At 43.5% G+C, this 15002-nt stretch overlaps 1 protein-coding gene across 1 annotated transcript in view; it reads right to left on the reverse strand.

Moving 5' to 3' along the window:
- Nucleotides 1-8369: 8369 nt before the first annotated feature.
- The window catches only part of Tnks (tankyrase, TRF1-interacting ankyrin-related ADP-ribose polymerase), a 136512-nt gene continuing 129879 nt past the window's right edge, over nt 8370-15002 (reverse strand). The window contains exons 26-27 of the mRNA NM_175091.3: nt 13629-13785; nt 8370-10912 (exon numbers count right to left, since the gene is read on the reverse strand). Of these exons, the coding sequence (NP_780300.2) occupies nt 10826-10912; nt 13629-13785 (244 nt within the window). The 3' untranslated portion in view covers nt 8370-10825. The remainder of the gene's footprint in view (nt 10913-13628; nt 13786-15002) is intronic.

Genomic DNA, 15002 nt, shown 5'->3' on the forward strand with positions numbered 1-15002 from the left:
AAAGTAGGACATTGGTTTGATTGGAAAAAAAGGGGGGGGGGCGGGGGGTACACCTTAAAGCTCTCCAGAAGTTTCTGCAATAGCGTTAGTTGAAGATCCTGCCATTCCTCATGGTTAGTTAGTTTCAAAAGACAGTATCCCATCCGTGAGCTGATTTCTGGTGATGGGAAGTTTTGGAATGTCAGAAGGCTGTTGAGTATCTGCCCGAGAGTGAGGGACACTCAGTTCTCCCTGGGGATCTTGGCTCCATCATCCATATAGTGTTTGTGAGACTGAGGGCTGAAGCACAGGCGAGCAGGTAGCTAGCAGCAGCTCTCCGCTCCATTCGCCCCTGAGACCTTGTGCCCTGGTTCTTGGCTTCTGGGAAAGCCATGGGAAGGGATTAAAAGTCCTTGGGAAGATTTGATAGTTACTCCCAAGGGGAAGGGGACTGGGCAATGGCCAAGAAAGCCTGTGGCAATAATAACAATAGTTCATATGGGTTCATCCTATCACCTAAGGTAGCCTTTAATCTCCTCATAGCTAGGTGACCCTTGACCAAATAAACCAGGACTTGTGTGGGTAGGACCTGGATGCCAATATGTTACAGTGTTCCTATGGGCTGTCACTGGTACGGCCAAGTCCTGGAGATGCCATTGCGTCACTATGGTGAAAGGCGGGTCTTCTTAGCACACAGCTAGCTTGTGACACAGACGTTTCCAGTAGGGCTTTGTAATGGTGTCAGTGTGGTCTTGCTCTCCACAAGCCAGCTGAGGGATGAGGTGGTTTCTGTGAGGCCTCTGAGAACCAGTTTTGTGGAGCATTGTGAGTGAGCTCAATATAGTGTCTGGGTGTTGATGTTATTTCCTTAAATTTTGTCTGCAAGAAAGATAGAGAAAGTATGTGTCTGTTTTGAAGTCCTCCTTCTAGTGCCCCACCCCTTCCTTAGAGTTCACAAATCATTCAAGGGACTTCAGTAAGATAACAATGCAATACTTGTAACTTGTGTAAATAGCCCCATCTTTCTGAGTGGTGTCATTTCTACATTTGATATGCTTGTATTTCTGTAGGATGTACATTTTTTTTAGAAGAGTCAACCATGTCTGTTTTTATTTATTGCTTGAAAAAAGATCATTTGAAGAAAAATAAATACATTTTCAACCAGTTCTGCTTTTGTGGACTCTCACTGGTAAGCATCCTGCTGTTAGGGAACCGAGCCTTTGGGTAATTCTGCCCACTTAGCACCTGCCGTGAAGACCAGTGCATGGCAGAGCCCTGGGAGGCAGGTGAGGGGGCTGGTGCCTCGCAGAGCATTGGGCATCTTTTCCCTGAAGGGACCTACTGTAGGAAGCATAGGAGAAGAAGATTCAAGGGGAGAGGCAGGTGTTTGCATGCGACCGTGAGGAAAGAGGGCTGTAAGAGAAGAACGTGTGAGGAATTACTACTCAGGGTCTGAGGCTCAAAGACTCAGGGGCCATTGTACTGGCTTCCTAGCCTGTTGGGACTGGAAAATAAGCAATTAAAAGCTTCAAGGCGGGCTGGTGAGATGGCTCAGTGGGTAAGAGCACCCGACTGCTCTTCCAAAGGTCTGAAGTTCAAATCCCAGCAACCACATGGTGGCTCACAACCATCTGTAACAAGATCTGATGCCCTCTTCTGGAGTGTCTGAAGACAGCTACAGTGTACTTACATATAATAAATAAATAAATCTTTAAAAAAAAAAAAGCTTCAAGGCTAGAGTGAGGAAACAAGGTATGGTTTGCAAAACCACTTGTTGAACCATCCATCTATCTGACTGCATTGGTATGGCTCTCCCAAATTGTAAATAGTAATACTTTCCCACTATTATCATAAACAGCTTGGAGACACCAGTCTATTAAGAAAATTCAGTAATTACAAAATTATAAAAAATAAGAAAAAGTCCCTTTCCCATACAGAAATACCAGTAAACAAAATACCGTTTTTATGTATATGAGTACTCTTTCTTCATGCACAGCAGAAGTGAATCAGATTCTATTACAGATGGCTGTGAGCCACCATGTGGTTGCTGGAAATTGAAGTCAGGACCTTTGGAAGAGCAGCCAGTGCAGTTAACTGCTGGGCAATCCCAACAGCCCCAACAAAAATCTATTTTAAAATGAAGATGTAAAGATAAAATGGCTACAATAAACTTGTAGGGATGGGTAAGATGTACCCATATCATGGACAAGAGGTAACTCACACACTGGGGGAAAACGGCATATTGTATGTTCATGGATAAGAGGGGGGCAAGTTATGCTTTATAAAGTAACATAGCTCAAGAACTCTTACTGGGTTTTGGGGAAGAACATATTTCATTCAGAGAAATAAATGTGGAGGAAACCTCAGGCAGGAAATCAAGGTGAGATGTCTTTTAAGTCTTTCTCTGCTCATAACAGTACATTGAGTGGACAGGACACATCTGCTACCTCCCTGTTATAGGGACTAGTTGGATTGCCTCTTAACTATCTCCTGAACTCTCATAATACCAACTTTGAGGTAGAAGGAAAAAAAGGAACAATTTTTGAGGCAGAGGAACTTTTCTGAAGGAAAAAAAATAAAAATAAATAAAATCAACGGATGTCCTGGAGCTGTCCCATTCGAAAAGGGAGCTTGTAGGGAGATGGTTGGTAGCGGGACCTGGGTCTGTTCAACTGGTAAGAAAAAGCACTGAGAAAGGGGTTAGAGACAAGGCACAGAGGCCTGTGCACCCTCGGGAGTGTTTGTTCCCTAGGGATGCCTCCAGCCCCAGAAGCCAGTAGAGTCCAGGCATTAGAGTCCAGGCATCAGTCTTCTGGTAAAAGCAGCCCAGCTAGCTATGGTTTAGCAGGAAACCCTCAAAAGCCTAATGGATGCCCTGAGGTAGGAAGGAGAGAACCAACTCCACCCGGTTTTCTGACTTCCACATGTGCACCCTTGGCTTGCATGTCCAAGCGCGCGCACGCACGCGCGTGTACACACACACACACACACACACACACACACACACACACACACACACACACACGTTCACCTGTGCCCCCGCCCCCACCAGTTCCCCCAGAAACAGCACTCCCGTTTGATTCATGGAGATCCCTTCCCTCCTTCCGTTTCAAAGCGAGCTGACTTTACTCTGGCCATGGTGCCAGGCCTACATGGCTGACCCGCCCAGCTGCACTCAGTATGAGAGCATGGGAGAGCCTGACCCACACAGTCAGCTCAGGACTAGCAGGAAGGTCCTCTGGCACCACTAAAGCCCTGGGACTTACTCCCTTACTGCATCAGTGGGGAGCAACCAGAATTTGAAGGTTGATGTCCCTTGATACCTTGGCAGCTCCCTGGACTCTGGTCTGGCTGAGAACGATTAGAGTGGGGTCCTAGACAGTTATATAGATTGCCTTCTTCTAACCCCCCTTTCTAGGCAACTGTGCTTTTTTTTTTTTTCCTGGAGACAGAGATTGGGAGCAGAGCCAGTTTTCAGATTAAATGAAAAAGGCCATTTAGTTATCAACTCTATGAGACAGTAAGAATGCTCATTTTAAAGATGAGAAATGGAAGCAACTCAGCAGAGGCAGATCCTCTGTTTAGCAAGTCGCAGAGCCAGGCTGCGACTCCAGATGGCAGAGCTGGCACCTCATCTTAATCCTGTAGTGTAGTGTTTTGGGCAAACTGGCTGCTCGGACAGACTCCCTCAGACATCTCTCACTGTCCTAATGAGGCAAACACCAAAAGGAGCAGCCCCTCACTTTGGATCTACATTAAAACAAAAAACAACTGAACTAAGCAAAAAACTCTGAAAGCCAAGAATTTCAACATGACCAAACTGCCGGGCGTGGTGGCGCACGCCTTTAATCCCAGCACTCTGGAGGCAGAGGCAGGTGGATTTCTGAATTTGAGGCCAGCCTGGTCTACAAAGTGAGTTCTAGGACAGCCAGGGCTACACAGAGAAACCCTGTCTCAAAAACAAAACAAAACAAAACAAAACAAAACAAAACAAACAAAAGAAGGACTACCTGCAGTAAGAACTACACACTCAGAAGAAACACCTAGAACCAGACTACTAAAACATGGGGCTGAAGAGCTGGCTTAGTGGTTAAGAACACTGACTGCTCTTCTGGAGGACTTGGGTTCAAATCTCAGCACCCACATGGCAACTCACAACGAACTCCAAGATTTGACAACCTCATGCAGACATACATGCAGGCAAAAACATACCAATGTGCATCAAATGGAAAAAAGCTAAAAGCCAAAACAGCGAACCCTTCTAAATGTGTCTTACATCCTTCTGACCTTATAAGCTTTATTGGCGCTATCTGCTCATCTGTAAAACTGAAATGCACCTCATGAACACCTGATATTCTCATTACAAAGGGCAATTCTTATAAGTAACTTATTTTGAGCTTTTTTTTTTCTTTTTTTTGTGAGTGCACCATTTGCATGTAGACCTGCATGCCAGAAGAGGGCATCAGATCCCTTTATAGATCAGCCAGTGCTCTTAACCGCCTTGGACTGATGTGCTTCGAAAGCCATGATGGTTATCAAAGAGCTCAGGAAGAGACTTCAGTGTGCATCTTTAATGCCTGCTCCCAGCCTCTGCCTGTGCCCTTTCCTGTGATGTAGGTCAAGATCCCTGCTGCACCCGGAGTCCCTGGGAACTCCTTGAGAGTGCTCAGCCTATGATTGGGGAGTACCCTGGAGACACTGACACTCCAAAAGGATCCAGTTCGTACCACTGTATCATATCACACATCATCTGGGTAAAACGATGAAATAACTTGTGCAGAAAGTCTTCCTGCTTAACAGAGGAGTAGAGGCAAATGGTTCTCATAGAACTTGCTTTGGAATTCTGAAGGTTTAGTGGTGCACGGCACACCCTGCTTTCCTTCCCGGCATCCTCTCCACAGCCCCCAGTCCTCTTTTCCATACCAGTTTCCTACCAACTTCCTCATATTGGATACTTCATTTACCTGCAGAATTGTAAAGCTGTTCGGCCCTACTGTATAAATCAATTCTGTGCCAGGAAAAGAATAAACCTAACTGAAATAAAATCAACATGTTCCATACTTGCTGACTTAACTGGTTGTACCAGCTTTTAACTTGTGGCACCTTCCATAAGCCCAGTCTGCACATCTTACAGGTTCACGCAAACTATGACAATCCTTACGTTTGGAACTCTCATGATCCTTCTGGTACACAAGTTACAGATACACACCCAGCTTCAAGATCACGACATGTGGAGAGAGCACCGGTGGGAGATGGGAAAGTCCCTTGTTCCTTGGGGACGAGGTGGTAGGTCTTACTATGTAAGCCAGACTGGCCTGAACCTCCTGATCCTCCTGCCTCAGCATCCTAAGTGCTGGGACTGCAGGCTAGTAAGCTACACCACGTGGTGTTACATCTTGAGCGTTTCCCTCGGCAAGCAAAGAACCTTTCTCCTCCAACCGTGCTGGCCTCAGGGAGACTGTCCTCAAGTGTCTCCTGCCATTGCTGTTTCCATGGCTCCCAGTGGGCTTACGGGTGCTAAGGAACTTCAAGCTGCGCTCTCACTAGAAGAGGAAAGGAGAGCTGTCAGTTCTGACATGTTAGGTCTGGGCTGCAGCTGCCGAGGGTCAAGCTGACAAGAAGAAAGCAAGACAGAAGCAGGAGACACTTAAGCTGAATGCTACACACAGTGTACTTTAAAATGTTTTTATTGAATATTAATCCGTTACAAGTACTGTAGACATTAAGCCAAAGCACAATTACAGGTTAAATATAATCACAGAGATGTTTTAAATAGAACCCCACCATGTAGGCTGGTTAAGTTCCTTGATGCCCTCTTTTAGAAATAAGTAGAAGGCAAAGGAAAAAAAAAAGGGTCGTCCATTCCAGGTGAACGCTATAAAGACCAGAGAATTTACATGCTGTGAGCCTCCTTTTGTGATCAATTGCTAGGACTATCAGGTTTAAAAAACTACATAGAAAACAAAAATCTAGGATATTCAGTCAAAATCTGAATTTCAGATAAGTTAATGAACGTTTTAAAAATTGCACAGATATGTCAAATATGAAATATACTTGAGCTAGAAAAGTGCCTGAAATTCAACTCTAACTGGGCATCTTGTACTTTGTCTGACAAGCCTACAGATGGACAACTGCAAGCAAAAAAAAAAAAGGTGGAGCTGGAACCCCTGCCACTGGTGGGTCACACAGAGACCGGAAACAAAAAGAACACCAACAACAAATCAAAGGGCCACTACACTGGTTATTTACACAGACTGAGACAGTACAGGAAGAAAATTACAACAATTACAACTCCAGATGCTGTTGTCAGAACAGTCTAGATTTCCTCAAAGCTGGCTGTGTAAGTTCTTGAGGGACCTTGTCAATCAAAGTACCTTTTTAGTTTTGTAGGTTATTAAGGACAAATATTACTACCACAAAGATAAGATGAGTTTAAAACACTGGGAGGGAGCAGAAGCAGGCATTACACACACATGACGAGTCTCAGTGTTCTGTGTAGTGAATACATTTACTATACCGCATGGTCACCTTCTCGGTCTATGCTACAAGCTTTAAAAACCTCAGTTCCTTCCTTCCTTTTACTGTGGCGTTTTCTAGTTTTTCTTCCTGCACACTGGGAGAGGTTCAGGGATAACTCATCACCAAATTGAGCTAACAAAGGGCATTCAGGGCCACTTGAGAAGGATAGCAGAAGAATTCTGAAAAATGAGAACAAACTCTGAAAGAAAGGTGGAGGGGAAAGGAGCTAGGAAGTGAACAGTGTGTGTGTGTGTGTGTGTGTGTGTGTGACAACTACCTCTATAGGGTGAGTGTCTTTATGGGGTGAGCGTCACCTCAATTTTGCAGAATTCTGGTAGAAGTATAAAATTGGCCACACAACCTGACCACACTGAATCTCACAGAAATAAAATCTTCAGCTTCCGACAAGTTTTAAGTTTCATCTGTCATAGTATATACTTTAAAATGATTTAAAAACAACTTCCACACCACTCAAATGCTACACAGTATTACATACTATGAATCCCCCACACAAGTTCGGCAATCCCACCAGTGTTACTCCAAACCAGGTGACCAGGAGGCTGAAGAACTTTGCATGAGAGAAATTGGAACTGACTGGCTACATCAACTCCACTAAATGTGACAATATTACTTATAAAATATACCCCATAAAACACACTTACCAGGTATGAAATGAACAGACACGCCCACTCACTGACACATTTCAAATATTAAGAAGTGGATTCATATTTCACTGCTAGATTAGAAAAGGTTAAAAAGTTTCTGCCATAGATAAGGCTTTTTCAAACAGGAAAACCATAGTTGTCTATTAACTGCAGATTGCTTGAGTTGGCTGAAACAGCTTCAGTTTTTTAGGGCGGTATTTTTTAAGTGATCTTTTTCATGCACTGGATGTAGTCAGCGGTTGTTTGAATATTACTGTCACAATCACCCTCATTTCTGTGTCACTGCCTTAACATCAGAGGCCAGCCTTCAACTTTCTGATCCATGAAAATTCTTACATCATTTCTGAATATTTGCTGAGTGATTCTATAGTCTGTAACTCTGTGCAAGATGATCTGCCCAACAGAAACACAGGATGAAGGCTGGCACACATGTGAGGTCTGGGTGCATGGGTGAAGGGACAGACAGCCAGATATGCTTACAAATACGGACATTGATTTACAAGGCCATTTACAGGAATTCAGATGACGACTGTTTAAAAGGGGAGAGGGAACAATGCCTAAGCACCCTTCATGCAACTGGGAATATATTGCAGTAGAAGAAAATTGGGACATTTACTACATTCTAATGCTGTTTTCTGCACTAGACAAATGTTAATATCTGTTTGTAATAATATCTAGGATAATAAGATGTTAATGTATGCTTATTTGCTTGCCATATTCAAGTATTTCTCTATACATTCCAAATGCCCTTCACTATTCCAACAGCCAAGAGAAATGAGTGCAGTCAGAAGTGTGGAGCTCAGAGGAGCCTGCTGCCTTCAGGAGGCGATGTTAGTGCTGTTACTCTACTTAGGCTGCTCAGAGCTCTGTGAGGGAGGGAAAGCAGGGTTAGAACCCAGACTGTACTGCCATTGTGTTTTTGCATAGAAACACTGGGTTCCATGCTGCCATCTGTTAGCAAACTGGCAGACTTCTGAGCAGAAACTACATGAGGACTAAACCCTGATCCATTCTGATAGGAAAATAAGGGACACCTGGATTCCTATATAAGACTCGTGATGAAGAAAAGGAAAAAGGTGAATGGGGCAAGCACAGGAGCACTTCCAAGACTAGCTTTGCAATCTGGGGAGAAGCAAAGGTACAGGCAGACGTGCCCAGAGTAATTATAGTTTATGCCTGAGTTAAGTATCCAAGCTGGCCAAACCAGTAAAGTGGCACTGTGGGGTCTCTGGGAAAGGCCTTGAAGAAGAGCTTGGAGCCACCTGCCTTCTCTCTGCAGCTCTGTTGGGAAGCAGGAGTTGGTTCCACACCTGCCAGGAGTTCTACATAATGCACATACAAGAAGGTAAACAGCTGTCAGCCGAATGCCAGGCTTGTCTAGTCCAGAGGGCTCTTCTACAGTCTATGCTGCTGTACAAGGAAATCCTAAGCAACCACCTTTTTGCCAACTTGAATACACTCCTGATACCTTTGGTTTTCAAGTTCTGAAAATATCTATTAGCTCTATGGACCATTTATTTTTAATTTTTTTTCCAGGACTTGTTCTTTTTAAACAGCTCGTTCATGTGCATTTTGTCATAGGTGGGTCACCACGAGACCACTAGCACTACAGCAGGCTTCCTTACACATTGTCTCTACTCAGCTCAGAACATGAGCCACAGCCCTGGTGGTTGAGGGAACCAAGGTAGACTCCTCAAGGTAAGGGCCAGGTTAATCCAGCTGTGGGATGGAGGTTCACGGTTCAGTTTGTTTTACTATACCACAGTAGCTCGTTACTAAATTAAAATCACAGCCGTGTTTAGCATGTTAAACTAATTTCAGTTGGGCCAAATATTATAGCTACTAAAACTATACAGATGCCCATTTCTTCAACCCTTTGTTAACAGAAAGGAAAAGAGAGGGAAGGGGAAGAGCTCTCGAGCCAACATCCCATTCTGAAGCTCTGTATGGTAGTCGAGTTGCTATTAAACACGCAGCCAAATCCACAAGCACCCAGCTCAGGCCATTGAAACTTCAACAAAAGTGAAAACTGAGGCTAATTCTTGACTTCATTTTGAGGAACTCATTCAAGATATAACTATAATATTCATTCACACTAGACTGGATGCCTAGTCCTAGCACTGGGCTCAAGCTAACAAAAATTTAATAAATAAAGAGAGAAATGTGTATTTCAAGAACCAGAGAAACAAAGACAGTCACAGTTTTAATATGCTTGCATTAAAAAAAAAGTCAAAAGAACTGTTTTCAGCCTTCCAATTGAAATGATTAAGTGTGTCACATAGCTTCCCTCTGTTTATGTGACTTCTGCTTCAGAGCTGAGCAGAACCTATACAGAGCAATGCATTTAATTCAGTACTCAGTTAAGGTCCACAGGGGACAGAAGGAAGCGTGGCTCTGCAAAGTGGGGTGGCTCTGCTCGGTGGCGTGCACTTGGCGAATGCCATTACAAGCAGCACTTTCACAAAGAAATGTTTCTCTATCAGTGGCGTCTAAAAAAATAGGTCAAACTGCCTTTGGTTTCAACTTCTGTTTTCTTTGTCTAACTATATTAAGAACTTTGAAGAAATGGTTCAAAAACAGAGAGAAGGGATCTTTCTAAAGTATTTGATGAATACTACTCAAAATAAAGGCCAGATCAGGAGTAAACAAAACGTCCTTGCAATTGTGCATATTTATCAGTACGGCTTGAATCCTGGCTTTCTAATCTACAAGGAGAGGAGAGGAGAGGAGAGGAGAATGCTGGGACCCTGACTCTGGAATTACAGATAATGCCAGGAAACAATTCTGGAGGTGCAGAGAGGGAAGCGTTGGCTGAGACATCCTGGGTTCGCTGGCTGCAGCCAGAGCCCTGGGCTCCTCCCTCCCGGCTCTCTAGCCATTCCACCAGGGAAGCAAATTTCTAACCACCTCCATTAAACCTTTCCCTGACACTTTTGACATCTGCAGCATGGTCCCAAGAGCCCTGAGGACAGCAGAGAGCAAATGGTCCACCCGGCTCTGGCTCTTTAGGTCAAAGAGACGTTTGTGCCCTTCCTTTTAAGATGGAAAGATAGGGCAGTTTATAAAAGGAAACTAAATATTGCTGATTTTCCTTTATGTTCACAAGAAGCAGAGATACAAAATCAAACAACAGGGACATGGGAACAGTGTCTTGCTCGGCTGCATTGCTAATGATTTTAGTCAGTGTGACTCTGTGCAAAATATTCCAGGAAGACTGGCTCATTTTCAAAGTAACAACGACAACAAGAAGCATCAACAAATATGCTTGGCAAAATTAAAAAATGAGCACACCACATGTGTCTGTTATTCATGTGCCAAACATAACCAAGAAAATGTAGTGTATGAACCAAGAACGTGTGAGCCAGCACATTCTCTTTCCCATCTCTACATCTCGAGCAAAGCATCTTGCTTCAGAAATGGGTAACTGCAATGAAAATGGCCTGAGACATGTTCAAGACCGCCCGGCAGCCATTTCCTCAAAGGGACCAGGGCAGGTGAGTGTGCTTGGGACCCACTCTGCACTGTCACTCTAGCAATGCTTTATAAAAGACAGCTTATTTCTTGGCTGTTGGGATTTAGAGAATATTGATTTTTTGTTGGAAGCAATCCACTGTACTCCAGTTGCAGGTTTGAATCACTCTGGCCTTTACCAGGGGTGGTCACTAGGTCTTCTGCTCTGCTGCCGTTGCGGTCTGTGAAGGGGCTTCTGGCTTCATGATCTGGTAGGTGATGAGATATTCTGGATATGCCTGGAACGGTCAAGAAGGCAAACAACTCATTCCCTTGAAGATGCAGCACTTAAGCCTTACTTACAACAGTCAGGCAAACCCCACCATCCATACAATTGCCTGCACAGTACTTCTACTTTTAGTTTACCCTCTGTAGTGTTGAGGATTGGAAGCTAGCACCTTGCTCACATGAACTAAGCACTCTATCTAGCAGCAGCACTGTAAAGCCCCAGCCTCACAGTTCTCTCAACACTGTAGGCTAGGTACCTCTGCTCATCCTTTACTGTGAAGCTATGCACCATTAACAGGAAAACTCCAGCATCTTTCCTCTTCACCTTATATAGTAAGTAGTCAAGAAGCCTATTAACTCAAGTAATAATTCTGCTGTCGAGAGCTCAGATTAATCAGGAAATGTTGTAGCCCCACACCCCAGTAACTATAATGAGGACGGTCTAAGGTACCACAATCCACAGGGCAATGTAGGGATGACTCAACAGGATGTTTCTTGGTGACAGGGTCTCATGTAGGCTAATTTGTTCTCAAATTTGCTCCATAGCTAGGGCTTGTTTTCCCGCCCTGCCTTCCGAGAGCTGAAAGCCACCACACCTGGCTAGGGATGATCGTGCCAACCAGCAAGCACCTCTACTGGAGGGATAATGGTGTGGATTTAGGCTTGCATTTGCCGCCAGCTTTTGTCACTGTCTACAGTGACAGAAGCTAGTGAGACAGATTGGTTCCGGCATGGGAAGACTTCTTTAAAAGGAAGCTGCTACCAGAGAAAGCTGATCTTAAAAGCAGAGAGTGTGCACTTCACATGAATTCTTCAACCCTAAAGAGCGACAAAACCAAACCCAGCATTTCAGAGTGGCCATGACTGAAGAAGAATATTTCTTAATTGGGCAAAGGGGTTGGAGCCCCAAAGAATTTATGCACTATTTGCATCAGATATAGAGATTACTAAAGGTATTAATAGTAGTAATAATAATAATAACAACAATAATAGAGGTTTTTGAGATTTAAAATAAATAAAAATACAAGTAGTAGGTTTATTGAATTTTTCTTTGTAAATCAGCACACATCTATGTCTTGGGTCTTCTTGGTTATAAGTGGGAACAGCAATACTGGCATTTGTTTTTGTTTGCTTGTTTGGTGAGAATTAAGTACAAAGGTCTTGGAACAGGGTGGATATAGTAACAATAGAGTGTGTGTTGGGTACTATTAACATTATTGTCATTATTATTCATTAGACTGGTGCCTCATAAGATGTCTCAAGACTTGAAAAACAAAACATATAAATATGCTTTTTTAAAAAAGTCCTGTCTATAGACATGTAAGCAGCATTATCACACTAGCCCTTCAAAGTCCAGTGCACTCTGGTCTGAATCTAAGCCACCAATGGTTTCCATCAGTAACTGCTCAAACTGGGATAATCAGAGTCAACAATCTCTCTGGACTCTTGAATCTGAAGGCGCAGTAACTGTTCTCTGTGGCTCTCTTTAAGTCACACTGCTCAGCTGAATGGCTTTAAGGCAGAACGTTAATTCTTGTTATCAAGACAAGCTGCGGCAGATACTTCTCCTTTATAGTGGACAAAGGGAGACCCTGCTTAGATGGTTTAATTGTTAGGGGAATTATGTATTTAGCAGTATAGGTTTAAGGCCTCACCATGTGTGATACACTATGGTGTGATGCAGAGCCCTTGCTTCAGGGTGCAGACCATCTGTCTGGGGATCTACACCAGACAAGAACAATGTAAGACTGTCCACAGTGGCACACGCTACACACTAAAGCTCCGAGGGTAAGCTGCTGCTGCCCTTTGCCCCAGTGAAACGGCCTCTCTCCGCACTTGGTGTAACGCCTTGTTTTTGCTTACAAAGTTACTTCAGCAGGAGTCAGGGCCAGAAACCTGGATTTTTGGTAGCATGTAAAAGACTCCTGACACATGTCCATTTTAGTCAGATAGACTCTGAGATTCTTGCAGCATGAATTACTGTAAGTTCCTCCGCTGAGGGCTCCAGGGCCATGATTAGGAGACAGGATTGCTGCTGCATACAGTTTACTGATCAATCACACAAAGCCTAGAAGACTTTAAAGCGAGAAAATCATTTAGCTGCAGGATTAGAAAGGCTAGAATGAACCAAAAAGTCTTATTACCCACCAGGCCCTTTTAAACCATACTACTTACAAGATCACAGAGGAGAGACATCTGTTCTAAACTCCTAAAAGTAACAACTCACTTCGGGTTACTCGGTTTCAAGAACCCACATTTCTAATGCTAAGACTAAATCGCTAAAGCTCCATTTTCCTGTCCGAGAGAAATCAAGCTTTCTCGAATGAGATTCTGGATACTTGGAAAAACGACGTTTACAAACCATTCTACAGTATTTTCTTTTCCACCTTAAGTAAACCAGCATTGTACAGATCATTTCAGTAAAGCAGACAAAACCTTCGTAGTGCTGGGAACTGTTTCTCTGTATACACATTTCCATTACTATTGTTTGTCCTGCCAATTTCATTTTGGATATCCAAGAAGGTGATAGAATTAACTATACTGTAGCCCTCTGACTCTCAAGGATGTAGGACTCTGATCAGAATAATAAGGATTCCATTTATGTAACCAGCCTATATCAAGCAGGTCTATTCAGAGGTATGCTGTGCCTGCAACAACTGCGGATAGTCTTCAGTATGGCTCTCGCTCTTGTATGTGCTTAGTGACTTGTTCGTGCTGTCAACATACCTGTTCCCCTCTGTAGATGACATATTCAGCATATGCCAGCCCATTGACACTTGGTCTACCGATGACTGAGTGATGGCCTGGGGGTGCATGGGCCATTTTCATGGTGCTGAATTGCAGGAAGGACTTTCCAAGGGTCACTCTACAGAAAAGCATTTGTCTAAAGGGAGAACAAAAACAAATGAAAATGCTTTAAATCTTATTTTTAAAAATTGTTATTTATTTATATACACCACAAATGCTGACCCTCTCCAGGTCCCCCCTCCCAGAATTCCTCCCAACACTTTAAATCTTAAAATGTAACTGTTAGGTTTATTAGCTTTTTATAGAAAATTTCATAGAATGCAAGTTAATTGAAATGCTACTTTCAAGTCTGTGTGTAGTAATGGAATTAAATGTGATATACTGGTTTACTATTTAGCAATTCAATATCAAGTTAGATCAACAGTTTAAGGCAGTTTTGGAGTAGCCTGGAACTCTGTCATAGAAAATACCTGGTGTGAACTGTGCCAAGTACAAACAGACCCTGCTGAGAGCTGAGCTTTTACACGGACACACAAGCATAAAGGGAGGTGATAGCAACAGAGCCTGAGATTGACACTGTGAGCTGTGTGTGTGTGGCATGCTCAGAGGGAGGAAGCTATGTGTATGTGTATGTGTGTGTGTGTGTGTGTGTGTGTGTGTGTGTGTGTATGTGTGTGTGTGTGTGCGCAAGTGTGGCATGCTCAAGGGGAGGAGGACAGTCTCACATGCTGGCTGTGCCTTCTACCTTGTTAGAGACAGAGCTTCTTTGATGATCCTGCCCGTGTATAACCAGACTGGTCGGCCCGAGAGCTTTGCAGGGACTCTGGGCAAGTTTAAGGCTCACAAACCACTCATGCTATGCACCTGGCGTTTATATAGATTATGGGGACTCAAACTTAGGCCATCATGCTTGTGTGGCAAAAGTTTTTACCCTAAGCCATCTCTCCAGATAAGACTAGGCTTGACTCATCATGGGTAAATAGTAAAAACTGGGATGGCAGAGTAATACGAAAAGTGAACCAGGAACAAAAATATGTAGCTTAAATATATGACTGAAAATCTAATACCTAACTGAAATTGCAGCAGATGTTAAATGTTGTACAGGATAAGAAAAACTGGCAAGATGGAAATTATAAACTATAGCCACCAGTTTAAAAATACTTGGTACCTGTTTTTTCTTTTATTTTTCTGGTTTTGGTTTTTCAAGAGAAGGTTTTCTGTGTAATTCTGGCTGTTCTGGAATTCACTCTGTAGACCAACCTGGCCTCAGACTCACAGAGATCCCCCTGCCTCTGCCTTCTGAGTGCTGGAATTAAAGGTGTATGCCACCATGCCCAGCTGGCACCTGGTTTT

Source organism: Mus musculus, chromosome 8, assembly GCF_000001635.26.
Source record: "Mus musculus strain C57BL/6J chromosome 8, GRCm38.p6 C57BL/6J".
In the NCBI taxonomy this organism is placed as follows: domain Eukaryota; kingdom Metazoa; phylum Chordata; class Mammalia; order Rodentia; family Muridae; genus Mus; species Mus musculus.